The 26046-nt window shown below is 48.2% G+C and overlaps 12 protein-coding genes across 12 annotated transcripts; 8 read left to right on the top strand and 4 right to left on the bottom strand.

Annotated features, from left to right (window-relative positions):
- Positions 1-239: 239 nt before the first annotated feature.
- POJ06DRAFT_108220 (uncharacterized protein) lies at positions 240-1922 on the top strand. The gene is made up of 2 exons (XM_056184015.1): positions 240-654; positions 748-1922. The coding sequence occupies exons 1-2, from the start codon at positions 466-468 to the stop codon at positions 1843-1845; spliced, it is 1287 nt and encodes a 428-aa protein (XP_056044057.1). The 5' UTR covers positions 240-465; the 3' UTR covers positions 1846-1922.
- Positions 1923-1998: 76 nt separating this feature from the next.
- Positions 1999-3360, bottom strand: POJ06DRAFT_281596 (uncharacterized protein; the record flags this gene model as incomplete). The annotated part of the gene is made up of 6 exons (XM_056189958.1): positions 1999-2471; positions 2535-2601; positions 2659-2711; positions 2766-2981; positions 3039-3108; positions 3169-3360. 6 exons carry the CDS (start codon positions 3358-3360, stop codon positions 1999-2001), a joined length of 1071 nt encoding a protein of 356 aa, XP_056044058.1.
- Positions 3361-3774: 414 nt separating this feature from the next.
- Positions 3775-4986, top strand: POJ06DRAFT_108317 (vacuolar membrane protein-domain-containing protein). The gene is made up of 5 exons (XM_056184017.1): positions 3775-3995; positions 4060-4176; positions 4231-4534; positions 4600-4613; positions 4673-4986. The coding sequence occupies exons 1-5, from the start codon at positions 3868-3870 to the stop codon at positions 4866-4868; spliced, it is 759 nt and encodes a 252-aa protein (XP_056044059.1). The 5' UTR covers positions 3775-3867; the 3' UTR covers positions 4869-4986.
- A 1415-nt stretch (positions 4987-6401) lies between these two features.
- On the top strand, positions 6402-8480 carry POJ06DRAFT_253225 (6-phosphogluconate dehydrogenase). The gene is made up of 5 exons (XM_056187608.1): positions 6402-6436; positions 6655-6751; positions 6813-7264; positions 7318-7583; positions 7640-8480. Exons 1-5 carry the CDS (start codon positions 6428-6430, stop codon positions 8241-8243), a joined length of 1428 nt encoding a protein of 475 aa, XP_056044060.1. The 5' UTR covers positions 6402-6427; the 3' UTR covers positions 8244-8480.
- A 995-nt stretch (positions 8481-9475) lies between these two features.
- POJ06DRAFT_108488 (Got1/Sft2-like family-domain-containing protein) lies at positions 9476-10686 on the bottom strand. The gene is made up of 5 exons (XM_056184019.1): positions 10323-10686; positions 10141-10261; positions 9938-10088; positions 9766-9878; positions 9476-9699 (listed from the first exon to the last, which is right to left on the bottom strand). Exons 1-5 carry the CDS (start codon positions 10570-10572, stop codon positions 9660-9662), a joined length of 675 nt encoding a protein of 224 aa, XP_056044061.1. The 5' UTR covers positions 10573-10686; the 3' UTR covers positions 9476-9659.
- Positions 10687-10873: 187 nt separating this feature from the next.
- Positions 10874-12793, top strand: POJ06DRAFT_253239 (helix-loop-helix DNA-binding domain-containing protein). The gene is made up of 2 exons (XM_056187609.1): positions 10874-11763; positions 11819-12793. The coding sequence occupies exons 1-2, from the start codon at positions 11043-11045 to the stop codon at positions 12403-12405; spliced, it is 1308 nt and encodes a 435-aa protein (XP_056044062.1). The 5' UTR covers positions 10874-11042; the 3' UTR covers positions 12406-12793.
- A 173-nt stretch (positions 12794-12966) lies between these two features.
- POJ06DRAFT_253244 (RWD domain-containing protein) lies at positions 12967-14492 on the bottom strand. Its single transcript, XM_056187610.1, has 4 exons — positions 14294-14492; positions 13890-14239; positions 13310-13834; positions 12967-13254 (listed from the first exon to the last, which is right to left on the bottom strand). Exons 2-3 carry the CDS (start codon positions 14232-14234, stop codon positions 13463-13465), a joined length of 717 nt encoding a protein of 238 aa, XP_056044063.1. The 5' UTR covers positions 14235-14239; positions 14294-14492; the 3' UTR covers positions 12967-13254; positions 13310-13462.
- Positions 14493-14588: 96 nt separating this feature from the next.
- Positions 14589-16001, top strand: POJ06DRAFT_210162 (uncharacterized protein). Its single transcript, XM_056185428.1, has 2 exons — positions 14589-15150; positions 15203-16001. The coding sequence occupies exons 1-2, from the start codon at positions 14702-14704 to the stop codon at positions 15816-15818; spliced, it is 1065 nt and encodes a 354-aa protein (XP_056044064.1). The 5' UTR covers positions 14589-14701; the 3' UTR covers positions 15819-16001.
- A 116-nt stretch (positions 16002-16117) lies between these two features.
- On the top strand, positions 16118-18426 carry POJ06DRAFT_108542 (uncharacterized protein). Its single transcript, XM_056184020.1, has 2 exons — positions 16118-16249; positions 16308-18426. Exons 1-2 carry the CDS (start codon positions 16136-16138, stop codon positions 18273-18275), a joined length of 2082 nt encoding a protein of 693 aa, XP_056044065.1. The 5' UTR covers positions 16118-16135; the 3' UTR covers positions 18276-18426.
- A 1080-nt stretch (positions 18427-19506) lies between these two features.
- On the top strand, positions 19507-20407 carry POJ06DRAFT_186478 (pseudouridine-5'-phosphate glycosidase; the record flags this gene model as incomplete). Its single annotated transcript, XM_056184775.1, has 2 exons — positions 19507-20134; positions 20184-20407. Coding segments are annotated over 2 exons (852 nt in total), but the record flags the coding sequence as incomplete, so codon positions are not given.
- A 12-nt stretch (positions 20408-20419) lies between these two features.
- Positions 20420-21967, top strand: POJ06DRAFT_197317 (Ribokinase-like protein; the record flags this gene model as incomplete). Its single annotated transcript, XM_056185069.1, has 2 exons — positions 20420-20476; positions 20627-21967. The coding sequence occupies 2 exons, from the start codon at positions 20420-20422 to the stop codon at positions 21965-21967; spliced, it is 1398 nt and encodes a 465-aa protein (XP_056044067.1).
- Positions 21968-22036: 69 nt separating this feature from the next.
- Positions 22037-24984, bottom strand: POJ06DRAFT_253251 (protein-tyrosine phosphatase-like protein). The gene is made up of 2 exons (XM_056187611.1): positions 23780-24984; positions 22037-23728 (listed from the first exon to the last, which is right to left on the bottom strand). The coding sequence occupies exons 1-2, from the start codon at positions 24681-24683 to the stop codon at positions 22329-22331; spliced, it is 2304 nt and encodes a 767-aa protein (XP_056044068.1). The 5' UTR covers positions 24684-24984; the 3' UTR covers positions 22037-22328.
- Between the last annotated feature and the right edge of the window lie 1062 nt (positions 24985-26046).

Genomic DNA, 26046 nt, shown 5'->3' on the forward strand with positions numbered 1-26046 from the left:
GTAATTAGTAAATATCTTTATTTGCAAATAAGGCAGCCTGTGACCTACTCTTAGCGCAGGACGCGCCATCAGCCTGTACCGACTGGACAGTACTCGCATTTTCTGTCAGATTAAATGCCATTTTCTGGAATTAAATAAAGCGGTCCAATATTCTAATCGTTGTTGTCTCCACGCAAATCGATGTAGGTTGTCGTACAATGATTATAAATTGCTCGGGCTTCCACTGATTGGGACTTCCCACATACTTTTTTTGGCATTCATCGGGGATTGCGTGCCCTCAATTACTCTCGGCGGGGTAATTGTGAGGCCTACGGCGAGAAGTCCACCCTGAGCTTTTTGGCTCGCCATTTTGCAGCTCTGGGGAAACTTGTTTCACGCGCTTGTGACTGCGGTCGAGGCAACGTCTCTATAATTCTTCATTATCGGAGTGGCCGCAGCGTAATTACATATTGGTGGGTATCAATTATGACGAATAATAAATTTTCCCTCGAGGGCAAGAGCCTCAAACTTGATTCTGCGAGCGACATTGCGCCTTTTATCGAGCAACTCGTGAAGATCGATGGTCTCGACGCAATTGATCTCTCTGGTAATACCTTTGGCGTCGACGCCTGCACGGCTTTGGCAGAAGCTTTAAAAACAAAGAAATCTCTAAAGGTATGCAAGACATCTTATATATTGCAAGAAAATTAGTCGACATATACCCATGTTTTGAAAGTTTTGTTTTCATCAACTAAACATGCCCCACAGGAAGCCAATTTCGCCGATATGTTCACCGGCAGATTGAAAGACGAGATCCCCGCATGTTTGTCCGTTCTCTTCCCCGCCCTTTTAGAACTTCCTGACCTTCACACAATTAATTTATCAGATAATGCTTTCGGTCTCAGCGCAATTGATCCTTTGGCTGATTTCCTTTCGAAGCACACTCCTCTGCAGCATTTACTCTTGGCTAATAATGGATTTGGTCCTATAGCTGGAGCCAAGGTTGCTTTAGCTCTCAAGTCGTTGGCTAAGGCTAAAGAGGAGACCAAGAGCAAATATTTGTTGGAGACTGTTATCTGCGGACGCAACCGATTGGAGAATGGCAGTATGGAAGCTTGGAGCGCGTGCTTTGCGGAGAATAAGGATATAAAAGAAGTTAGATTATATCAGAACGGTATTCGACAGGAGGGAATAAGACATTTACTCACGACCGGCCTAATCAACAGCAAGAAACTGCAAAAGTTGGACCTTCAAGACAATACTTTTACTGTGACAGGCGCTTTGGCATTAGCCAAAGCTTTGCCAAATTGGACGGAAGAACTTGTTGAACTTGGCATTGGTGATTGCTTGCTTTCCACGCGTGGTGGTGAGATTTTGGGAAAGGCTTTGATGGATGCTGGGAAGTTCCCAAATCTGAAGATTCTGCGGTTGCAGTACAATGAGATCGACATTAACGGAGTCCAACTTATCAAAGAGGCTCTCACTGTGAATCTCGAGGGTTTAGAGAGACTAGAATTGAACGGGAATAAGTTTTCTGAGGACGATCCGATCGTTGCCAATATTCTGGATATATTTGACGGGCGAGGATTCGGAGAATTGGACAATTTGAGTGATATGGAAGAGGAATCTGAAGAAGAAGAAGAAGAAGAAGAAGAAGAAGAAGAAGAAGAAGAAGAAGAAGAAGAAGAAGAGGAGGAGGAGAGCGAAGAGGAGCAGGAAGAAGAACTACCAGAAAAAGAAGTTCAAAGATTGGCCGAGGCAATATTGAAGGATGCCGAAGAAGAGGAAGATCGCGAAGTCGCCGTCGAGAAAGAGTCGAAGGAGAATGACGAACTGGCAGTAAAGATTGGAAATTTGTCTGTTTAACTTGATCTTAAATCCATTTTCTGTGTATATGAACGAGACAGTAGCAAGATGGAACATTAGAAGATAATAATAACCATGTAATCTCTGTGAGCCCAGTACTCTTCATTGCAGAACTTACTGATACTTTCATGTACTCGATCTATCGGCTGGCGACTAGCGTGCGTCCTGTTCCTCATTGGCGAATATCTCATCGCCAGCGAAATAGACATAGCCTAGGCTCTTGTACGACATACCCTTCTTGTCAACACCGTCGAGCAACTTATCCTTCTTTACCCATAACTTCTCGAGCCACTTCTCCAATCCACGCCTATTACTAGGTATCTGCATAATCGATATCCGTTGAACATGTACATGAAACTCCCAGGAACCCGATTTCCCCAGTATAATGTCTCGCAACGAAGGCGCCAGAGTCTTATTTTCCCGCACTGCCGCCTTCACCTCGTTGATGCTGTTCCTTACCTTCGGTTCAGATTGTCCTTCTCCAGAATTGTCTTGGGATTCTTCGGCCTTTGCAACTGTTGCTGGTTCATCTAGCAAGTCATCGTTTCGACGATAGATAAACGTAACGTCATAAACTAGCTTAAACTCAGACTCTTTCAGAAGGTGCTTCATAATCGGCACGAAGCCTATATCGCTGACTCGTGAGAATTTGCCGACAATGTACGGTACTTCTTGCTCAACTTTGTTACCTTCAAATCTCGGATACAAGCAATGAGATAGGACCGGAAGACCGTTGGCCTTGCAATATCTAATATGCTATACAGTTTAGTTTAGATTTGTACTTCGTATCGGCCATGTGGACGTAAGAAAAACCTCATATGCGATATCCAATGAAAACTTCACGGTTTCTGGAAAGAGAACAAGCCCTAGATACCCGTGAGCCACCAACCAAGAGTAATAACCATAGCTAAACAGATTACAGTATCGCGACGTTGTCAACTGGCTCATAATAGCTTCTTTCTGGTCTGCAGTATCGAAAGTCCAGTCTTGGGCGACCCATAAACTCGAAAAGAGCCAGTATATAGAAGGCACGCTGTACAGTGCCCTCCATACAAGAAACCTGCAGCGCCCGCGCATTCCATAAATTGTTGACAGTGCGTATATTAAAATGTAGTCGCCGTATGACCGATGATTGCCTGAATAGATAATTTATCAGCACCGGCATGGCAGATATACCAGGGCCTATAGTGTACATATTAATATTGCGCTAGTGTCGGGCTCAAGTACATCTCCGCTAAATGAGATCTGAATTTTTTTAATGGTCTGTGCAAATCAGAAATGAATATAGATCAGGATTGAACGCCGTTCGGCGCAACTACCGACCTCGACTATATAGAATAAGTATCCCCAGAGCGAAGCCGAAATCATGACAGAAAGCGAAATTGATGTGGTTGGTGCGTATTTTACGAAATAGTTGACGACAGCTAACGTGAAGCTGCTCAGCAGAATATCGAGTATTGCTGACACTGCAAGCGTCAGCGACTTGACTATCTGTCGTGGAGGAAGCGTTTCCATGATGACAGAAGTCGAGTATGGCGCTATTGACGAATATTCCGCAATCACCTAAGAAGATTGATCAATATCTCTTGTTTTGAATGTCCAGTAAGTCACGCCAGTTGTCAGAGCCCGCAGAAAGAATTCAGTTCGTCCTCATCTGTGTACGCGTTTTGCCGGGCCCTTACCGCCCTATTCCACGTGCATGTGCGTGGGCCACTGGCGCTCCGCGTTATCAGCTACGATGTAAAACCTTAAAGAGCACGAGGTCAGACTGAAGAAACCCAAACTCGCGCGGCTATTAGGACATACTATTCCCCGACATTTAGCAACTACTTCCATTAGAGCTTATCCGGAATCATGTTTTACTTCTAAAGTGGGCGAAGTGGTAGTTCTATATCTAATCTGCATTATTTCTGGGGCTGTTGCTCTACTACTGTCAGTATCTACAGTTGAACTTGCGCTTGAGCTACATATTTACAGCGGCTGGATTGATATTTACGAAACACACACTATACAAGGACGGAGATGGACAACCAGTGCCAGTTATTAGGGCCGTTTGCTCTAATAGTTCAAGGAGCCATGGGAGGTCTGGCTCTCTTGTCGCTGGTGTACAAGAGATCCACAGAGAGTCCGAGACGGCCGGTTATAGTCTGGTAAGCAGATTGGTCGCCATACGTCGGCAATTGGGGCGTTCACGACTCTAATTCAAAATACCAGGGCATTTGACGTATCCAAGCAAGTTGTGGGTGCAGGAGGAATACACGTTATGAATTTATTTTTGTCGATCTTGTCGAGCGCGAAGGAGGAAGAGGCGGCTTCAAGTCCCTGTAACTGGTTCGTGTTATTATAGGAGAATGAGTGGTTAATCCAGTTTAACGTGTGGTTTAGGTATTTCTTAAATATTTTATTAGATACCACAATTGGAGTGCCGATTTTGTGGTTCTTCTTGTCGATGATTGGTAAACTTGTGCTCCACGCCGGCTTTGTTGGAACACGATCAGGGGAATACGGCCATCCTCCCAATTTTAGCTGGTTTCTTAAACAAGCTACTATGTATTTCTTGGGACTCATTTGCATGAAGATTGTGGTTTATATTCTGCTGACGGTTCTGCCATTCTGGGATGACTTTGCGGGCTTTTTGTTGTCGTGGACCCGCGGCCATGAGAAAGTGGAAGTATCATTTGTCATGCTGGTATGTTACGTTATGATTCAATGAACTTGGCCAAACCGGATGGTTAACTTGACTGGTACTTATAGATTTTCCCACTCGTGTATGCAAAATCTCTTCTATATTTTGTACATCTGCGTTGTCGACTAACGATTCATTTAGAATGAACATGGTACAGTATTACCTAGTCGATTCCATTATCAAATCTCATGACAGAAAAGTTGTCGCGGCGAGATCGCCTTCAGTGGAGTCAATATCAGATTCCGAGAGCTTGCTCGTTAATGGACCATCGCACGGCCGTTTTCTTGACGAGCCGGTCGAAGATGACGCGATATTGGTGGAACGGAGGACGGATTGAATAGGTTAATAGAATTCGAACGGCGTCAAACCGCGTTTAACAGTTGAATCCGATATGGTTCGTAGACTGTAAGGCTGAGATGCTTGGTGAGCTTGAGTATGGTTTGTTGCTGGTTCATGTTGTTTTGGTTTATCAGGCAAAGTGATAGAGAGATCGCGGATATGCATTATGTAGACTACTATGATATATAAAATGGTAATGTAAGTACTACTTATTTTAGAACTGGGTAGTGTGCATGTTGAGTCGCTGCCGGTGCAGAAGGATTGAGCATGAGACATGGCGATGGTCTAGTATTTGTAAAATGGGTCACACTGTTTTGGCCAGACTATTCTTCAGAATTTATAACACACAACAGAATCCATTCGCAATGTGCATTACTGTCGCTACAAACGGGTCGCTCGGATATATGCAGAGTTTCGGCATTCAATGGCAAGCAAATAATGACCAGATGCAGCTCCGGATAGCCAACGCCCGTGTACAGAGTTGGAACTTCCGAACTTATCCGCCTGCGCCGCACTTTATTTTGTGATTAGATGGACATATGGCAAATAGAGGATTGCAAATTTGCGCGATCAGTAACTGGGAAGATTCGCAGGGGAGATTGTTCGCGTGGATCTACGTGGAAGTGAAGATACAAATGTGCATACAAACATGTCGTGGGTAACATCTAATTGCGGGGAGCCACATGCACTCAACCAACTGTGCGGACCCGCAGTATATTGACGAAAATGGCGTTGCCTGCGTCGGTCACAATGACAACAACTTATAACTGAATATGTGGAATTTATCTCTCTTGAGAGTGGCCAGAGAATTGGCCTCGAGATGGAATCAAACGTGACCCCCACGAGTACGAAGGACTCGAGGAGCAGTCGCGTAGGTCACAGACCGGTTGGGAACTGTCCGGAAGGTGCGTCATTGGTTGGGCCCCGCCTAACGGTAGATAGCCCGCCCGCACTCCAAAACCGCTCCGTCACAACGACAGACTCCACTGTGCACTTAGATAAATAGTCGGTGCAGTCCTGTCCGTCATTTCCTCTTTCTCCGTCTGCACTCCGTCCTGCGGTTACTCTTCCCAATTGCTCTTCCCATCTCTCAATTGATCTCAATCACTCTCTACAATCGTCAATATGTCCGAAGCAGTGTATGTATTTGTCTTTTCTTTGGTTGTCGTTCACTGGCGCGGGCGCGGGCCATTGGTAAGTTGGAACTGCGAGCATTTCATCTGAGCGTTGCGCACCATTAATACATGGCGTCGCAGTATATGCATTAGATGACTGCTCTCAGGAATTAACTGCTTCTGGTCCGCGTAATGTTCTCGGTTCCAATTAATTGATGCTGACTTGAGTGCCCGTCTCGCTGGCATCGCCGGCGGATTAACGCGCAATTCTTATCCCAGTGGTGGTATGTCATGATTTACATATGGATCCCAGCGGTTGTCATATATCCAATCTCGCATACATTTACGGATATATAACAACCATCATGCCTTCTGGCTTGGTTTATGTAGATCGAACTCACATGATTTGTCTGCAGATATTGGTCTCATTGGCTTGGCCGTCATGGGTCAGGTAAGTCCAATTCTTCTAACTTACATTACCAATGCCACTAGCCGTTTCTTTTCCCGTTTGCACGAGGAATTGTCTTCGCGATTTCTTAATGTGGAATCGAAATCTAGAGGAATTGCTTGGTAACCTCTAAAGATGCGCTAGTCCCAATTTGGGCTAGCGTCGTCTTTGACGGGGCGCTCTTCTCCGGTCGTGACAAAGCTCCTGACTGTCATGTATAGAACTTGATCCTCAACGCTGCTGACCACGGTTACACCGTTGTTGCGTTTAACCGCACAGTTTCCAAGGTCGATCACTTCATTGCCAATGAAGCAAAGGGTATGTCAAGTTTCTACGCAATCTGGTTCTGGTGAGTGTGATGTTGAACAGTTGGAATTAGGTAAGAGCGTCGTTGGCGCTCACTCCATTGAGGAGCTCTGCGCCAAGTTGAAGAAGCCCCGCCGAGTTATTCTTCTCGTCAAGGCTGGTAAGGCTGTTGATGATTTCATTGACTTGCTCTTGCCCCACATGGAACCTGGTGACATTATCATCGACGGTGGTAACTCCCACTTCCCTGACTCTAACCGCCGCTGCACGGAGTTGGCCGCCAAAGGCTTCCTTTTCGTCGGTTCTGGTGTCTCTGGTGGTGAGGAGGGTGCTCGCTATGGTCCCAGTTTGATGCCTGGTGGTAACGAGGCTGCCTGGCCCCACATCAAGAACATCTTCCAGGATATTGCTGCCAAGTCGGACGGTGAGCCTTGCTGCGACTGGGTCGGTGAGGAGGGTGCTGGTCACTTCGTCAAGATGGTCCACAACGGTATTGAGTATGGTGATATGCAATTGATTTGCGAGGTAAGTTTGTAATGCGGTCTTTCCAATTGAACACGGATCAACTGTCATGGTAGGCCTACGACATTTTGAAGCGCGGTGGTGGTTTCACCGACAAGGAGATTGGCGATGTTTTCGCCAAGTGGAATAAAGGTGTTCTTGACTCTTTCTTGATCGAGATCACCCGTGACATTTTGTACTTCAACGACGATGATGGAACCCCTCTCGTTGAGAAGATTCTCGACACTGCCGGTCAGAAGGGAACCGGTAAGTGGACTGCCATCAACGCTCTTGATCTTGGCATGCCTGTTACCTTGATCGGCGAGGCTGTCTTCGCTCGAACGTAAGTTATAACCGTATGTCCTTTTTGGTTTGAGGCATTGTCTAAACGATAGCCAGTTTGTCCGCTATCAAGCCCGAGCGAGTCCGTGCCAGCAAGATCTTGACTGGTCCCTCTCCTGCCTTCGATGGTGACAAGAAGGTGCTCGTCGACCAACTTGAGCAGGCGCTCTATGCGTCCAAGATTATCTCCTATGCGCAGGGCTTCATGTTGATCAGAGAGGCCGGCCGAGAGTACGGCTGGAAGTTGAACAACCCCGCCATCGCTCTGATGTGGAGAGGTGGTTGCATTATTCGATCGGTCTTCTTGGCGGACATCACCCGGGCCTACCGCCAGAACCCTGATTTGGAAAACCTTCTCTTCGACGAGTTCTTCCACGTTGCCATCGACAAAGCTCAGCCCTCGTGGCGTCAGACTGTTGCCAATGCTGCTCTTTGGGGTATCCCAACTCCCGCTTTCTCTACTGCTCTTTCCTTCTACGACGGATACAGAAGCGAGAGACTTCCAGCCAACCTTCTCCAGGCGCAGCGAGACTACTTCGGTGCCCACACCTTCCACATTTTGCCCGAATTTGCGTCCGACAAGTACCCCAAGGACACTGACGTTCATGTTAACTGGACCGGCAGAGGTGGCAACGTTTCCGCCTCCACCTACCTTGCTTAAATTGTGTCGCATAAAAGAGCGTTTTGGATACGAGGCCGTGACCGGTAATGGGTATGATTGTATTAGTGTTATTTCTAGCAAAGGTGCGTCCGTAAATAAGCGCCAGCTTTTGTCGATGACGAACTAATTATGCGTGTGAATATTTTGCAAAAATCTTTACGAAATGTAATTCATATGTGCCCTCAATTTCATATTCGTAGCTAACGCGATGTACTCTCTGAACTCATCACCATTGGTTAGTGAGTAGCCTTCGACGGACATCTTAGGGAAGCGATTTGTTTGGTAAACATTAAACGCGTAAATCGTCAGGAAAAAGCCGTGAATCAGTAGGCAATAATGGCGGCCAGAGATATCGTAACTAGAGGGGCGTACGCCCCCAGTACGCCCCCACCAAAGAGTGACGTCATGTGTCCATCGACGCAACCCACGACTCGCCATCAAACCTCGAGCACCCGTTTCAGTTCTACTCCGCTATGGTCATATCTTTGTCAGAACGACCATACCTAAAACACAACCGTAACGTGTTGCTCACCAAGGAGAGCAATAGTGGAAGGGCGTTTTAACTGTACGAAAATCGCAATGAATCAGCCTGGAGGATACAATGATCCATTAGCCAAGCGGTGGCACGAGAAGCTTGTCGGCAAGAAGATTGTCGAGACAGGCGACGCCAGCGATACGGCAAGCAATTTTATTGCGTCCTACTGTTTTATGAACATATACTGATTATTGCTTAGCAATTTCCGGAATCCCAGCTTCCAAGCCCTTGTCGAGTGATTAAGCCTGGGATGATGGTGACAATGGATTTCAGGCCTGAGAGGCAAGTAGGGCATTTTCACAATTATGACAAAGGATCCTACTGATACGTCTTATAGAATTAATGTCACTGTTGATAAGCAGGGAACGGTGTTGCATGTCCGTACTGGTTGATTAATTGAACTACACCACACAGCGTGATGTGCCATAAACGGCGCTTCGGCGGGCAATGCTAGGCCATGCACTCGGACGTGGGAATGGAGTTGTTGGCAACTTGGCCTTCTCGTTAGATGCATCCTCTAAACGGTCTATGAATTTCAATGTGAGTACCGGCAACGGCAGAATGGGCCATGTCAATTAGTCTCTTATGCTTGTATGTATCAGCAATTTGATCATGACATGCACAATGATTACTAAATTAGTAATTATGATTAACTACTCAATTAGTAATGCGTACACAACAACTATGCATTCAAATAAGTTGGCAGCAGTTACCATTGCACCTAATCCCTAATCCATCCGTCTACCTCGGTCTTAACAAACAGTAATGCAGATACAACGAAGAACTTAAATCCAAACTATGAGTAAACTGGCCTGTTGTACATATTAATAAATAATTGCGGACTATTTGTCATTATGGGCTCCTGATTGTGGCAGTCAAACCTATGAATCCAGCCAAGCGTTGACACGGCGGGCGCCAAATCTAAACCACCAACCATTAGCACTTTAAACTTCACGAAGCCTTCGACACCGTTCAAGATTCACGTACCGTCCCGCGACTCTCATGCCTTGAGTTCCCATAGGGAAGTAACTGACAGTGTACCAGATTGCCGCAACAATCTGGACAAGGCACGCGAGGATAGTCAACAATGCATTTCGCAACTATAAATTTTACGTCAGTAAATGGCGCAACGCCGGGTGTGCAAAATAAAGAAACGCACGCCTAGACTGAAGAACAAAGTAAGGACAATCGATCCGAAATAGGCTAGTGTGAATGGCAGTCGATTAAGTGAGATCAAGTGCATCGCGTAGTTCATCGGGCCTTGGAGACATCCGAAGGAGAGAACAAACAGAAGAGAACCCAGTGACCATCTATTCTGCATTAGAGATACCGAAACAGCACGACGCGCAATATTAGATTTACAAGATGGCGAATTTCTGGGGACGAAGCGCTAGAACTGGGAAGAGCGCAAAGCATATCACGAAGAATATTATAGAGGCTACTAGGCAGACCCCGAAACACACGATTCTATCCCATCGAGACACTATCCAAGCGACAATTAGGTCCGTACACCGACAAAACAACAAGCAGAGCAATTAACATACTATTGAACCACGAGGGTTCCTGGATATGGTTTGTGGAAGTATCATTTTCTGATATCGGAAGCTGCATATAACCACCACCATTGCCAGACTTGAACGGGTTAATACTTGAAATAGTATTTGATATAGAAGATAGCGAGAAGTCTGAGAGTTGCACTGATTGCCGTGGAGCGGGCGAAGAGCTGAACGCTGGCCGCGAGGTCCAGCTATTCAGCTGCTGACGGAAAGACGACTCTGGAGTAGACCCTGCCATGCTCACGCGACAAAATCAATGAAAACTGTTTGGCAGTAAGAAAACTAGGCCGTGGCACACGCGCAATAAATATGATCAGGACCTGCCCTGCTGGCCCTTTCTATCTAACCTTAGCTACGCGTGCACGCGGCGGACTTGCGCGTTGCTGGCTCTAGTCCCTTACCCCAGGCGGCCAAGGCAAGGGTTTCCCGTAATTTCTACGTCACTCTGTATCACAAGTCGGTCACAGTCGGTCGCACTTTTGTGATCCGCGTATTGCCGTCCGCCTGCAGTTTGCAGCCCTGTGCTCCAACGCGCAGAGGTCGGCGGCGGGGCGCAGAGCATCGCGAACTAGCCGATCGCGGCACCCACGGATTCCATCTATACGGATTCAACGCTATATCGTCTACTTGGCGCCCTTGTCTCCACCTCGGATATTCTTACAGCGCTATTATCAAATCACGGGAATTCAATAAGACGTAATACCGCCGATGTCGTATAAATCGCCCCCGTTCATAAAGCCCGACCCGGATTCGATGTACTATGGTGGTGGAAATGGCGGATATCCTACCACCACGTCACCCAGCAATCCAGAACTTATGTCCAGAGAAATGCTTACGAGGGGTTTCAGCTCATTCGACGATGGAAACTTGTCTTCTTCAATGATTCCAGAAGCGGATTTGTTGGATTTCGAGGGGCTGGGAGGCACGGATATGAACTTTGGTGATATGAATGGTGCTGGCTTTGAAGGAGTCCCACCCATGGGTGATGCTGGCAATAATAATGGTAGTCTTCCTGGAGCACCAAACTATGGTGTGGGAAGCTATTTGTCGCCATCTTCTCGACATGTGAACATGACTCCACCTGTTCCCAGCTCGTCGTCGCCGTTTGACGATTTTATGGCTCGCCAACGACCCATACCGCAGAAACTAAACAATGGAGGTTCAAGGCCATTGCGTCCTGAGAGTCATACCCAGAGGTTCTTGTACGACAATGATTACATTCCAAAGCAGCAATCAAATTTGCAGAGTGTTAGCGTGCCTGATTCGTCCAGTTGGAATACACCGCCGGGAAGTTTCGATCAAGGTTTCTCTTCGCCTCCTCCCGCGGCAATTAAAGGACTTGGAACCTCTCTTCCTCAAGGCGACACAGACAAACAGCAACTGCTTATGATGGAGAAACGGAGAAGGCGACGAGAATCACACAATGCTGGTAAGTGGAAGATGTTTGGCTGGATATGACGCACTTGCTCATAACCATGTGATAGTCGAACGCAGGAGACGCGATAACATCAACGAAAAGATCCAAGAGCTTGCCTCTCTTATTCCAGAGCACTTGCTTGCTGGTACGGGGTTCAGCAGTGGAGGGTCTGGCGGCGCAGGTGTCAACAGTGGCAGCGTCGGAACAGAAGCGTCGACGCCAGGTGGAACTGCCGGTACGCCCTCGGCGGCTTCTGCAGCTGCCACCGGAAAAGATGGCAAGCCAAACAAGGGCATAATTTTGCGGAAGAGCGTTGATTATATTAGGCAGCTTCAGACGATTCTGGAGGAACAGCGACGGCGAAACGAAGAGTTGGAGCGCAAGGTTCAGAAACTTGAACAGCAACAGGGCATCGTTTCAGAGCCTTCAAACAACTCGAGTCTTCGCAATTTATCTTCAAGTGCCGTCGGCAGAGGAGCTGAAGGCAACGCAGCCGATCAAGTAGTCGGTGCGTTCGATCAAACGCCTGTTAGCAGCAATGATAATAACGACGACTACAATGGAGACTTTGATTACGATGATAACGTCTTTCAGGCGAGTCCCCAACAATTGTCAGACAATGACCGCGGCTACACTGGCATGGACCTTAGCTAAAGGCTCTCACGACTGCTCAGTGCTAAGCGCAGTTTGTTTGTTATATTGGGAGTTGGTGGGTTAGCTTGCTGTGCATTGTATAGTTTTCACGCTCAATTGTTTTAATCATCTATTGGTTTGGAGATAAAGGAGTCATTGTATGTACGTTGCTTTTATTGCCTTACAGCTCGTAATTTGTATATACACATACATGTTTATACAGTCCAATTGCTATGCGCTTGGTCAGACGTGGTCATTGAGATTGACTTGTTTGTACGATGTTCCTGATTTGTATAATAAAGAATTGGTAGTTCAAAATTTACGCAGTGGATAGTGTAACGTAGAATTTTACTCCACTATCAGATGGTGTTTATATATTATATATGGTGCGATCGCCGGAGAGCGTTCCTGTCGGGCTGTATACCGGGCGAGGGCGCAATCAGGCGCACACAGGCAATCTCAGTAAACGTGGGCATCCGATGTTCAAATACGTTGGGTCTGGTACCGTCAAAGCCTCCCCAGGGCAGCACGTGACTATGGAAATGGGTTGAACGGTCTTTCTGCCATTTGCTTATTCCTACTGTCCACTCAAGAAGGACCAAATCGGAAATGTCGTCGCTAAACAGAGGTCGCAGTATGTATTTGAACAGTAGCAATAATTGCTAATATTAAACTGACGTTGCGTAGGTCGAGGCGCACACGCCCCTCTAGCTCAGGTGCACGGCCGAATGACATCCCCGTCCGGCGATGACAATAATGCATTTGAACTCCAAAACGGCGTTCCATCCGCGTTTAAATGGGACTCTAAGAGATATGAGGAAGAAATTGCCAGAGAATCAGAGAAAGTCTGTGATCGCGAGGGAGTACTTGGTAAGTGCGGCTGTGATCGGTTTGTTGTAAGATATACTGATCAAGCGAGCTACAGTCAAACTACCGGATGATTTCGACGAAAGCGATATGCGAATATGAGTCCGTTTCAAATGACTTTTCGGGCGTTATTATGGTTGTGAAAACGGATATTCATGCAAATGAAGATTATTTTGTGTCTAATATTATTTGCCGGTAATATGCACTTCGTCTATGATATGCCTATGGTCTTTACCCGCTCCTGTAGAATCTCCTCATCATCCTCGTCACCCTTTTTACTACCCTCAAGACCATTTTCAAATATTTCCCTACCAGTTGGCCTTTTCTTAGTCTCTTCATTTTTGCCATCTTTGTTTTCCAATGCCGCCATCTCTGCCTTGAATTTCTTTCTCCACACAATGAAATTCTCACGGTTGACGAGGGTTCCCCGAAATTTGGCTTGCTCTCTTTCCTCCTCTTCTCGAATTTTAGCTTCCCGTTCCTGTTCTCTTTCAACTTGTTTCTCTTGCAGAATCGATTCAGATTGATCTTTAAGGGATGATATTATGGCGAACACTGATGGCATGCCCAAATTGTCCTCTGCCTAGTGGAAGTGTCAGAGTGCTCGTGTATAGTACCAAATCATTAAATAATCCTACCTCCAGTGTCGCCTTCTCGTTCAACGTGCCCAGGTCCGAATTATCCAGTACAATTGGTTCATCGACAGCCTTCTTGTCATTGCCATCCTCTTCTTCGGCCGCCCTGACTTCTACTTGCTCCAAACTCAGCTCGATGACCGGGGCAGTCGCGGGATAATCTTCCGTATACTCCACCCGTACTAGCAGTGATTGATTACTGCTATTTAATGTACCACCGTTCGAAGATGTGGGGGGTTCAGGATGTATGGAGATTGTAAATACCGTTGCAGAAATGACTGTCATTTCGTCCGGATACATTGATTGCAGGAGCTCAAGCTCCTGGTTCCGCTCTTCCTCTGGATCCATAGTTTCTTCATGAGATTAGTAAGCCCATTAATGGCGCAGGCAGCGAAAATTTAAATTACTTGATTGGGTGGAAATGGACAGTATATATGACTGTTTCTTCTCACTTGACGCGAGAGAACCCGACCGTTCGCGACAAACGTGAGAATCAGTTGACTGTTGACTCCAACTTAATAGTCCTTAACTAAATTGTTGAGATATTCTCAACAGTCTCACGTGGCAACCCAGATGCGCAAAACCTAACAAATTTGATGATACCAGTCTTCGTTCGTCTTCGGTACAAAAAAGCCGCTAGTATTTCAGGACCGACATAGGGTTAGGTGTTCTGATGAAAATTACTGCGACAGATGTTAAGACTTGAATTTTTGCTTCTGTAATTCACCTTTACCACATTGCTAGGCAAATCGTCCGGAATATCGAGAAAACTAGGGGTACTTCTGGAATTCTCAGGAGTTGTAATATAGTTTACTATGGCGTCAATACAGCATGCCATTGCGACAGCAAGAGATCATCTTCAAAATCGGCGACCTTACGAAGCACTATCTACTCTCTCGCCATATCTATCACAAGATCCAGATAATATTGAGATACTGCAATTGATAGCAGAGTCACATTTGGAAGTTTCTGCGCTACCAGATGAGCGCAACGGTGAATTACATGCGGAGAATGCGTATGATTATTTCACAAAAGCGGCAACGTTGGACGACAACCACGGTAGTAAAGGTGGCTACGAAAAGTTTTTGTGGCTCGGACAATTATCAGGCGGACAGGATGCTGTTAAATGGTTTAGAATTGGTTGTGACGGACTACGAAAGGATCTAAGTAACCAACAGACGACTGTGCAACGGAAGCTCGTGTTAAAGAAGAAGCTGTGCGACGCGTTGTGCTCTTCTATAGAGATTTGGATGACAGATCTATGGTAGGTGAATTTTCGGAGTCTGACGTGGAACACAAGCTGACTTATTGGCTAGCATGGAGCCGGAGGCCGAATCTACTTGCGAGTCATTAATCGCGGAGTCACTAATGGTTGACTTGAATCACCAAGAATCATACTCCACGCTCGCCTCTATTCGGATATCACAGCAACGAAACAGTGAAGCTCGCGTCGCTCTGCAGCGGTCATGGGATTTATACTGCGATTCAGTTGCAGCGGACAAAGCAGATCAAACATTAGCCGAAGACGGCGTGGATGAAGTTGCTCAGATTTCAGCGTTGAAAACTTTGACTAGATGCTGTATCGAGACAGAACTGTTCTCAGTTGCCGAAGCTGCTTGCAAGCGTATTCTTGAATTAGATGAAGAGATAGCTGAGGTGTGGTATCTGTCCGGTTTAGTAGCCGCTCAGCAATATGCGAAATCCGGCGACATAAACCTATTGAAGTCCGCATACGAGGCCTTCCAAGCTGGTATCGAACTTATCGAGATGGGATCAGACGAGCCGGAAGAACTTAAAGAGGAATTGACAAAATGTATAGACGAAGTTGAAAGGCAACTGACAGGCGCTAAAACAAATGACAATGACGACGGTACCAACGGAAGAGAAGACGAGGAGGAGTGGCTGGATATCCTCGACGACGAGAAGGATTAATGAGAGATGTCATCAGATGACTTGTATTCTATTTTGACTTGTGGTTTACAGATTTTTGCATGTAAGGTCAGATTGATATTGCTTTCATATTCACACTTGTATATGATAAAAGTTTGAACCTTCATGTCGTAACAAGCTTTGTATCATAGGATAGTTTGGTAAGATTAAAGTTTGTTGCTTTTATTTTTCTGTTGCCCTTTTGGAATTGGACCTAAGCTTCGAGCTCTCCCAACCGTGATTGTTTTCAGAGCCGCACACAGTCCCACGCTGTAGCCCCATTTCGACACTCGTTTTCTCCACTTCACCAACATAAACGGATGAACCATGGTCGTTCTGTAGGTATTATGGACACGCAAAAAGACACGCCGACTACTGGTTTAAGTAGACGTTATACCGAGCGAATGCTCGCAAAGGCCAAAAAAAGGCTGAAGGTGGGCAGTACTGTTCTTTGGAGCTTGGAAAGTGGCATGAGGAGTAACTGTGCAGTAGGACGTCGATACCAGGCTGTCGCTCGCCAGATCAGCTTCTCTGGCGAAAAGCCAGAGTTCTTTGAGGAACATCTCCAATCCGATTGCGCAGCAAGCTTCGGGTAGCGGGACCAAAGCAATTCCGACTGCGAAGGGAATGCCAGAAATTCTCGAGCAGCAGCAGCAGCAATCCACAACTGCTAAAACTGGAATTGGGACCCAAGTAGTAGAAGGAGACGTTAGGGAATCGTCTGAATCCGGCCAAGCTCCAACTACATCATATCGTTCTCATGTAAGGCAAGATAGCCTCGACAATTCGGGTACAGAATCTCGATACGGTCATGCAGATCTTCTGCGTCAAATAGAAGATCAGCTTATGACAGATATTCCTCTCGACTTGGGGATGCCGCCATCGAGCAGTTCAAGAGATAGTTATTCAATCGGCTGGAACGGTTCGGACCAGCAGACGGAGACGCAGTCGATGAGACGGTCCACGTCAGAGCCTGTGAGCATCAATGCACTGACCCAATTTCCAGCGCGATCGGGACATCAGGCGTTGCCGGCTATAGACGATGTAGAAGATGGGAGTGCGACTCCGACTGCATCACATATTTACCCTATCGCGCACGAGGAGCGACGTTCTAGCACTTTAACGGCCGATATGGTCAATTTATTAAAGGAAGCTCGAAAATTTCGGGGACTTGTTACAGAGATGAAAGAGGGGCTGGAGCAAGGTGCTCGCCATGCTCGCATGAGTTCGCAATCAGGTTCGTTACCTGGCAGACCGGCTGATGAGACGAGACAAGTTGTGTCTGGAAGATCTGAGCAGCGTGGTTCAGCAACATCGACACTGACGTCCGACGATAATCTGAGAATGAGCCAATTTTCCTTGGGCAGCATTGTTACTGACCGATCTTCCTTTCGACCTAGCCGAGCACATTCAGTGGTGCTGGCGTATGGAGGACAACAGCCCTCATCGGTCTACATTGCGCCATTACAAGCTCAGCAGATAGCCACAGATATCGAAGAGGGGCACGCCAATCGGCCAGATCTGTTGCTAGAAGCTGAGACCGCTTCTGCTTCAGAGCAGGGTCATGTTCAAACTGTTTCTGAACAACGGTATCCAGAGCTAGGAATTAGAATCCATTCTTCAAGTCGGGGTCAAGTAGCCGAAATGAGACAAGATCCTCATGGTGAAAATCTCCCTGATCTGGAAGTTGAAAAGCATCGACAAGTTCCTAATTTTGCTAGACGGCCGCTCAGTAAGCCTCGTGGACCCAGAGAGTTCAGTGGTGCCAGCAGTGTGGACCTTTCAAAACATAGCTTATCTGGATCACCGCAGGTAAACGTATCTGAGCGTGTCGTTGAGAATATGCGGCCAGAGACAGAGCCATCTGCCCCCCGGTCAATGCAGAAGAATAACTCTTGCTCGTCCGGTCAAGAAAGCAGCTATTCATATGCTACCGCTCATGAATACACAGATGTCCCGCCTGAACTTCCAAGGAAGAATCCTGTTCGCCCGGTTGCGACTGCTGCGCAGAGTGGAAGCAACTGGTCGTCGACTCGCGCAAGACAAGAGCAGAATCGTGCCCAGCCGGAGCCAGCGAGACGTAGACGTCCTCGCCGATCGAATTCAGCGGCGGACATTAGGCAGCCCAGATACTGCAACAAGAACGGAAGCGAGGAGAAGGCTTCGCGACCATATAGGGAGCGAGTTGTCTCTACTCCAGTCTACGACAAGCCGAGAAGTCATCAGTCGCTGCCATCCTGGTTTTTTGATGACGAGACGTTCAACTTCTCTTGGGATCAACCGCCGGGCTCTGAATTTGACGATATTATTAAACTGGGCATGGAGCATAAGCGCATCCTAGAGAAATTTATTGAGACTCTAGGAAAGCTCAGCATCGAAGTATCTTTCGACGAGAAAAAGAAAGCGGAGGGAAGACGGCGGATGGATAATGCTCTGCTAGCGTTAGAAGGATGGATATAGACGTTTGGTTTAAGCATGTTTGGACACACAACAAGCTTTTGACTTTGAATAACTTTAGTATACATTATGTCAGTGCATTTAGATGTATGGATGGGAATTAACTGGACTTGGTAATAGGCATTATGATAGTTTGCATTTCGCTAATTTCTCCACGCGTGTGGGTAACCGCTTGGGAAGTCGAGACAAATCCCAACCATACGAAAACCCCAACCAAGTACGTGGCAAGTACGCAGTCCATGACAACAATTCTGGCGACGACAGTTTAACTTGCAAACAAAGGAAGTAAAAACCGATGTAAAAAGCTAATTGAACGGTGGTGGCTTCGAAAGAAAAATGCCATTCAACTGGGAGTCCAACAGACAGCATGATTTCAGGATTAGGGTGGTTGTGGCTTCCTTTTCGTCCTTCCAACCTTTACATAGCTCATTTCGAGTGTACTTGTTTCGCCGTTTTCGATGTATTGTAATTTTACATGTTTCATACGAGTTTATTCTTTTCGACAAAAACCTGACCAATGGATTAGTTTTGATGTGAAGGTAATAACGGGGGCCATTTGTAATGAAATATTGCCAGTAACCCATTTCTCCTAAGCCGTAACTACTGCCAAACCGCATTATCAATCGGTTCAAGAAGCGCTTCAAAATTGAAGCACTCATGTCACATCGCATTGCAAATGTACAGCGAGGACTAGAGTATCATGTCGAACCACTCCGTCGATCGAAATGTCAGGGTGACGTCAATACATAGCACTCTTCCCGCTATTTAATGTCTCCCTGCACGATTCCGCCCAGTGCAACCAAGCCATTGGACATCTTGTGCCGCACCTCTCCCCAGTCGGCAGCACTTGCTCAGATTCAATGGTTCTGTGGATTCGCTGGACGAGTCACGTCATCCCTGACGTCCGATCCACGTTGAAACCTTAAACTCGGAACTTCGCCGGAGGCGAATGCACTCTGTCGCGTTATGATAACAGACCGCGTATCAGCCAGGCCCCGGGTATAGTCAGAGTACGCCCATCTGCGACGTCCGCCCACACCACAATTCCCTCGACCGGGTCGGTTATATATTACACAATTACCTCGTCCGTCGAATCTGTCCTGTTGCCTCGCTATTTAAACCGGCAGGAGACGACACTATGCGAATACCATCCCGCACATGGCCCGGTCTTGTTCTCCAGAGTCTGCGGGGGAACCGCCGAGTGCACACATTTCCCTCACATATAACTGTCGATCCGGAAGTTAAGGAAGCTGTGCACGCCAACAAGCCTGTCGTTGCGCTTGAGTCGACAATCCTAACACATGGCATCCCATATCCGCACAACCTCGAGATGGCTCACGACCTTAACAAGATTATTCGCGCGGAAGGCGCTGTCCCAGCAACCATCGCCCTTGTGAATGGCCGCCCGACCGTCGGTGCGAGTGATGAGGAGATCGAGTATCTCTGCAAACCACCCAAAGACGGCTCATTCATCAAGATCTCGCGCCGCGACTTGGCCTATGCTGTTGCTCACGGCGTCACTGGCGGCACCACCATCGCCGGCACAATGGTTCTCGCCCACTTAGCTGGTATCCGCGTTTTCGCGACGGGTGGCCTCGGTGGCGTTCATCGCGGCGCGGAGGCAACGATGGATATCTCAGCCGATCTCGAGGAACTCGGTCGGACGCCAGTTGCTGTCGTCAGCGCAGGTGCAAAGGCGATTCTAGATTTGGAGAAGACATTTGAGTATTTGGAGACCAAGGGTGTACACGTGTCGACATACGGACCTAAGGGTGTCAATCTTCCGGCATTTTACTCCCGAGATTCGGGTATTCCTTCCCCATTTAACTTTGCGACTGCTGAAGAAGCAGCGGCTGTCATTCGTACGTGGACACTGATCTGCTTTTAATCGTATGATACTGAGATTTCTAGACGCGAATTCACTACTTCAACTACAGTCGGGAATGCTCTTTTGCATTCCAGCGCCTCACCAATTTGACATTCCAGCTGCCGAAGTCGATGCGATCATCAACAAAGCCGTCATTGCGGCTAATGAAGCCGACATCAAAGGCAAAGCCATCACGCCGTTCTTGTTGAACCGGATACTTGAACTCACGGACGGACGATCGCTAGAGTCCAACATCGGGTTTGTGAAGAATAACATTAAAATGGGAGTCGGAATCGCCAAGGCATTGAGTGCAATAGAGAACAGGACGGACGACGAGGTGAGACCATGATTTTGTGCATATAGACCCCGTAGGGGCGAACAAAATACCCACAGAAGTTTGGTGGCTTTCCTGTACATACGCCTCTTGTAGTAAATTTGATATGTCAAGAATATATAGACTTGGTTATTCATATATTTGGACTCATAGATCTCCTCTTCGTCAGCAGTACAGCCAGCGAATACGTCTACGCTCGCGACAGCTGCCAAATCAGCATCACTATCGGTTATACAACGATCACACGAAAACGACGCCGCAGATTGTCTTATTGTCGGCGCGATCGCTATCGACTTGACCTGCGATCTCACCCACGGCGTGCTCGACAAGCAATCGAGTTGGATCCACACCTCGAACCCAGGCGCTATTCATCGGACACCGGGCGGCGTCGGCTTCAACGTCTGCTTGGCAACCGCATACGCGTCATCGCCTGACACGACAGTCCGAATGATCTCAGCCGTCGGTCCGGACGCACGAGACCTGCCGGCGGCATTAAATCTCGCGTCGGCAACGTCGCCCGACTTATCCGGAGTGATTGTCATCGATGACGGTAGAACCGCACAGTACATCGCAATGCACGACCGCAATGGCGACTTGATCCTCGCGTGCGCGGATATGGCGCTCGTCGAGCAATTATCGCCCGCACACATCAAATCCGAGTTTGTGCGCGCTGGGAAATCACCGTTCTGGGTCGGCGTTGACGCGAACCTAGACCAGGAACCACTTTCCACGGCGATCTTGTGTGCGCGGGAAGCCGGTGCCAAGGTGTTATTGGAACCGACGGCCGTTATGAAAGCCCAGACAATATTACAACTCAGCGACGTCGGCGTTACAAGTCTACTGCCTAATCCACCGACTGTGGACGTCATGACTCCGAACTCGATCGAGTTAGAAGGTCTGTTCTCGCATGCCCGTGACCTGGGTCTGTTTGAGCGCCAGGACTGGTGGGACGTCGTTGACGCCATGGGGACTACGACCGAGTTCCGGACAGCGATCGCATGGATGGCAAGAGAATGCGGGATCTTGGGGCCGGTCGTTGAGAAGGGATTGGTTCAGATGGCGGTCCATTTACTCCCATTCATGCCGAACTTGTTTGTCAAGATGGGAGAGTTGGGCGTGATCACGGTCCAACTTGCCAAGGAGAGCGAAGTCCGCGGCCGTATGGTCGGAAGCGGACAATTGTCCACCGGCCCTGGCTTCGTCATGTGGCGGGGCGGCAAAATCCGCGGGCAAGGAGAGAATATGTGCATCCTTGTCCGACATCACCCAGCCCATAAAGTCACGGGCGAGATTGTCAGCGTCACGGGCGCTGGTGACTCCTTCGCCGGCGTGTTGTTGTCAGAATTGGTAGCGGCTGATAAGCGGGGAGACAAGAGTATATTGGCGGATGTTGATAGTGTTGCCCGCATCGTGGACCGCGCGCAAAGAGCGGCGGTGCTGACGCTCCGGAGCAGATTCGCGATTAGTCCCGAAATAAAGAAGTTGAAGGAGTAACTTGGCGTTGTTGGGATTGCAAGATTTCTAGACTTGCATGTATATTAGTTCGTTTCTTGTAACAGAGGTACTATTAACTATCTATTGTCACACTCATTTACCGATCGTCAATCAGGACTTTAAGAAACAAGTAACTCCATAACTCAAATGCCCGAAACAAATCTCGAAAGACCAAGCGACCTACTTTCAACATGAATGACAAACGCATATGATACAGATGCTCCCAATCCAAAATGACGTACATCACCAACTCGACCAAGTTCACTAGGCAATACCACACAGAGACGACTAACTCCAAAGCCCAAATATTACCAATTACACTAAACATTAGCCTTAATAAAACTCAAATTGCAATTAAAATCTAGCAATCACATTCACTGTCCGTCCCGTAGCAGGCATTGCTGTCCGTCATCTCGACATCTCTCTTCGCAGTCTTGATGTCCTCGATATGCATGGCATCGTTGTCCTCCTTCTCAAGCTGGTCGATCTTCCAGACGAGGACGCTCTCGTAGCAGATGACAAATTGACGGAGACACTGCACCATGGACAATCTCTGAGTGCGCAAGTCATGCACGACCTCGGCAACTAAATCCTCGGTCTTCCGAGACGTCGGACTGTCGTAGTCTTTATTGCGCTTAAGAATGTCAATCACGGAATCGACCGTGCAGAACGTACCAGTACGACCACAGCCAGCACTGCAGTGAACCACAACAGGACGAGTAGCCGCAGCTGCTTCACCATCGTCAACGGAGTTGAACCTTCCAGCAAGCTTGCTGAGGGCAACGATATCGATTGGATCCGCTGGAGTGCCAAGATCGGGCCACGAGACGTACTGAATGTGTGTGATTTCGCGCAGTGGCGAAAACGGCTGCGAGGCATGCGAAAGCGAAAACCTACGGATGCGAACCTTGGTATTTGTATCTGGTGATAACACGACTTCCTGCTCAGATAGGAGAGTGAGCGTAAGCACACCGTATCTCTTATCCTGCCAGTACGAATGGCACTTGACCTGGCCGCCCTCATTTGTCGGCGTTAACATAACAATAACGCGGACATTCTGATCCCAGACTACCGACCAAAAGTCGGCAAACGTCTCAGGCAGCGGTCCTTGCGTAGCAATGTATCGTTTCGTGCTTCCACGCGCGCTAATAAAGCTCGCGTTAATATAATCGCACGATCCAGGCGAGCATGAAAGCTTGACGCGCGTGTGATCGTACGGAAAGATATTGTTATATCGATTTTTTGTACCACGCTCCAAAGCCGCACTTATCGAAAACTTCTGGTCGTGCTTTTCAGACTCCTGCTTCGCTGCCAGCTTCGACAGTGAACAAACGGACGTGATGCTGCACGAGCCGCTAAAAGCGGCCTCCAATCTTCCTTTCTCCGCCTTCTCAATCTCCAAAAACCTATCGGCAATTCGTTTCGGACCATCACGTGAGGAAACAACGTCTTGAAGCCACAAGGGCAATCGGCAAAGCATCTTTGGTGTGCACTTGTCGGGGATTCTTACGGGTAAAGGATCGCCAACACCTCCGACGAGGTCCATGTTTTGGCGAATGTTGGAAAAGAACGGATTAACTAGTGGTTGCTTCTTAGAGAAGATAGGAAGATGGAGGCCTGACAGAATGGGAAGACAAAGCGATTCGCACTTCTTAGTCGAAGTGGCAGTGGCAGTCGTCGTCATGCTCGACGATGCGGCTGACGATGGCGTGCCAAATTCAACGAAATCACGTAGTCGTTGACTAAAATCACAGAGGCCACCTTGACCAGTCAGCATACGGCGAGATACAGAACACAACTGCGAGAACCTACCCTTCAAGAAGAATACACGCCCTTCAAAACTGCCATCATTGCAGAACTTTCGGGCAGTCTGGAATAAAGGTAACGACGAAGTTAGCATACTAGACGAGCCATCGTATACAATAATCGATTTTGCAGACTTCCAGTTGCTCAGACGATTCTTCTGTTCTGGTGCAAGGGAGTCGAGTATCTTAGAGACAGTAAAAGCTGGCCGCTTGAGTAATGTAGATGGAACACATAGATTTACGGCACCGCGTATGTGCTCTGTGGCGTATTGGGCGTACGGCCGCACATCGAGAATCAGGACCTTTGACGGTGAAGATGCAATGTGCAAGCCCAAGTCCGCCGCGCAGATCGGTGCGATGGCGTCAATATCGGCAGTGGCAGCGCTATTCCGCGGCGATGAGCCCATCTGGAGCGATGACATTGACGAGGAGGACGACGTGGCACTAATGCTACCGCTAATGGGGCCAGACGTTGCGAACAAACATGACGGGCCGGAATAATCGGACGAGTTCGATGATGTCGAGGAGAACGATGCCGTTGGCGCAAGGTTCTTAAACATTGGGGACTCGCTCGGGGAGTCCTCAGCCTCGTTGTCAGACTGGGACGGAATGGAGCATGGAGGAGTCGGAGGAGGAGGCAAGTCGAAGAAGGACGACGCCGATGCTGGCTCAGCAGTAGGCGCTGGAGTCTGGGGCATCGGTGTTATGGGTACTCCATGTCCAGACGTTGAAAATGAAGGCGTAGAAAGACTGCCCAGGGTGCCCGAAAATGGACGGTGAATCGCGAGACGGGCACGTAACAGATGCTGGGCGGCACGATCGCAAGTCGTTTGCTTTTGCTGGGGATGCTGGAGTTGGTGCTGATGAGGCGACGGAGGCTGGGCCTGGCGGTCGACGACGGAGGAGGCCATTGATGGCACTAGCAGATACCCAGCGGGGAGCTGTGAGCAGAGACAAGGACGAGGGCGAGTAGGGGATGTAGACGAAAAGTGGTGAAGCAGACTTGAACAGATGTGGAGCTGTTTTAAGACGTGAAGAGCAAGGAGCAAATTATGACGAGACGGAATTAATAAGGAAACCTGACAAACCTCTGAGCGGCGAGCTCAGACGTCAGGACGTGGAGCCGAGTGGCGACCTGGATGAGGTGTGTAATGGCACGCGACAGCGTGGATATGCCCGAAGAACAGGAAATGACGCGCGCTTGTGCCAGTGGCGATACAAGTGTGGCTGGGAATGACGCAGGCGACCGTGGCGGCCGAGATAAACGCGGGCTAGATACGGGCGCACCGCCACAGGGGTGGTTCTGCTATGACGTAACCGCACATGTATTTTTGGCGCGTGCCTGTGCGCCTCTGTACAACAACAGTGCGGCTCGCGTAGCTGGGTCGCACAAACAATGATCCTCGTCTCGTGATTGCAGATCACGATACCGGCAAAAATTACCAAGCCGCCATCTCGACTCGACTGCGGTCCCCGGCCCAGTCCTAGCCTGCCCCTCCTCATTCGGCCATAGATCTGACTATGATACAAGCTCTCGCACGCGACACCTGCCCAATCCTTTCATCACACAGCTAAGCCCTACCGCGGTCCTTGTCAGAAAGTCGCGGGCGTCGATTTCGTCAACATTGATCGTTGATTTAACGTTCAATTGCATCAAGTATCACCACAGCCCAATATATATTTATCAAGCTAATATTTCCGACGGGTTCTGGAGAACAAGCTTCTCGTCGCTAGATTGCTCCTTCCACATTATTTGATTTGCTTGGCCGTGCTTGAGTCGACCCGTTGCCCCGCCCGACGCAAACTGGCTTGCCCGGCGAAGGTTTTACGTACCTGTGGCGTGAGGACGCCCCATTGATAATGATTTAATAAATAGCACTAACACGTATGGTATGTCAGGTCCACTTGAGTCCGTCTGCAAACTCCCTTGAATTAACAAAAATCTGACAAGACCGGCCGGAGAAGCTTACTGATTGTAGCAAAAGCCTCGTCTCCTGCTTGTGGACAGGCATGTATGGAACAGGTCAGACCACAGCTGTCCGGTGTTCGGGAGCTGACCCTACGGGGTCCCTTTCCAGCTTTCCCTTAGTATGAACCTTATCGACTATTCCTGCTAGTTATCATGTTATTGCCGCTCTTCCTCTTCCGGACTCGAAACATCGCACGTGACGACGGAAATAGGAAGCAACCTTGAAGTATTCGGACGCTTCCCTATTTGGACCTCAGTCGCGCACAAAAGTTGCATTCTACTCAATTATAGTACATGCATACGCA

Source organism: Lipomyces tetrasporus (genome assembly GCF_029532465.1).
Source record: "Lipomyces tetrasporus strain NRRL Y-64009 chromosome Unknown POJ06scaffold_5, whole genome shotgun sequence".
Taxonomy (NCBI): domain Eukaryota; kingdom Fungi; phylum Ascomycota; class Lipomycetes; order Lipomycetales; family Lipomycetaceae; genus Lipomyces; species Lipomyces tetrasporus.

Coding starts and splice junctions, on each gene's coding strand:
- POJ06DRAFT_108220 (XM_056184015.1), top strand. CDS start 466: ATGACGAATAATAAATTTTCCCTCGAGGGCAAGAGCCTCAAACTTGAT. Junction 655..747: donor AAACAAAGAAATCTCTAAAG/GTATGCAAGACA, acceptor CATGCCCCACAG/GAAGCCAATTTCGCCGATAT.
- POJ06DRAFT_108317 (XM_056184017.1), top strand. CDS start 3,868: ATGGACAACCAGTGCCAGTTATTAGGGCCGTTTGCTCTAATAGTTCAA. Junction 3,996..4,059: donor AGACGGCCGGTTATAGTCTG/GTAAGCAGATTG, acceptor TCAAAATACCAG/GGCATTTGACGTATCCAAGC. Junction 4,177..4,230: donor GCTTCAAGTCCCTGTAACTG/GTTCGTGTTATT, acceptor CGTGTGGTTTAG/GTATTTCTTAAATATTTTAT.
- POJ06DRAFT_253225 (XM_056187608.1), top strand. Junction 6,752..6,812: donor CATTGCCAATGAAGCAAAGG/GTATGTCAAGTT, acceptor AGTTGGAATTAG/GTAAGAGCGTCGTTGGCGCT. Junction 7,584..7,639: donor GAGGCTGTCTTCGCTCGAAC/GTAAGTTATAAC, acceptor AACGATAGCCAG/TTTGTCCGCTATCAAGCCCG.
- POJ06DRAFT_108488 (XM_056184019.1), bottom strand. CDS start 10,572: ATGGCAGGGTCTACTCCAGAGTCGTCTTTCCGTCAGCAGCTGAATAGC. Junction 10,262..10,322: donor GGAACCCTCGTGGTTCAATA/GTATGTTAATTG, acceptor TCGCTTGGATAG/TGTCTCGATGGGATAGAATC. Junction 9,700..9,765: donor GGCATGAGAGTCGCGGGACG/GTACGTGAATCT, acceptor TTGGTGGTTTAG/ATTTGGCGCCCGCCGTGTCA.
- POJ06DRAFT_253239 (XM_056187609.1), top strand. CDS start 11,043: ATGTCGTATAAATCGCCCCCGTTCATAAAGCCCGACCCGGATTCGATG. Junction 11,764..11,818: donor ACGAGAATCACACAATGCTG/GTAAGTGGAAGA, acceptor ACCATGTGATAG/TCGAACGCAGGAGACGCGAT.
- POJ06DRAFT_253244 (XM_056187610.1), bottom strand. CDS start 14,234: ATGGATCCAGAGGAAGAGCGGAACCAGGAGCTTGAGCTCCTGCAATCA. Junction 13,835..13,889: donor ACGAGAAGGCGACACTGGAG/GTAGGATTATTT, acceptor CACTTCCACTAG/GCAGAGGACAATTTGGGCAT.
- POJ06DRAFT_210162 (XM_056185428.1), top strand. CDS start 14,702: ATGGCGTCAATACAGCATGCCATTGCGACAGCAAGAGATCATCTTCAA. Junction 15,151..15,202: donor ATTTGGATGACAGATCTATG/GTAGGTGAATTT, acceptor CTTATTGGCTAG/CATGGAGCCGGAGGCCGAAT.
- POJ06DRAFT_108542 (XM_056184020.1), top strand. CDS start 16,136: ATGAACCATGGTCGTTCTGTAGGTATTATGGACACGCAAAAAGACACG. Junction 16,250..16,307: donor AGGCCAAAAAAAGGCTGAAG/GTGGGCAGTACT, acceptor ACTGTGCAGTAG/GACGTCGATACCAGGCTGTC.
- POJ06DRAFT_253251 (XM_056187611.1), bottom strand. CDS start 24,683: ATGGCCTCCTCCGTCGTCGACCGCCAGGCCCAGCCTCCGTCGCCTCAT. Junction 23,729..23,779: donor GCGTGTATTCTTCTTGAAGG/GTAGGTTCTCGC, acceptor TGACTGGTCAAG/GTGGCCTCTGTGATTTTAGT.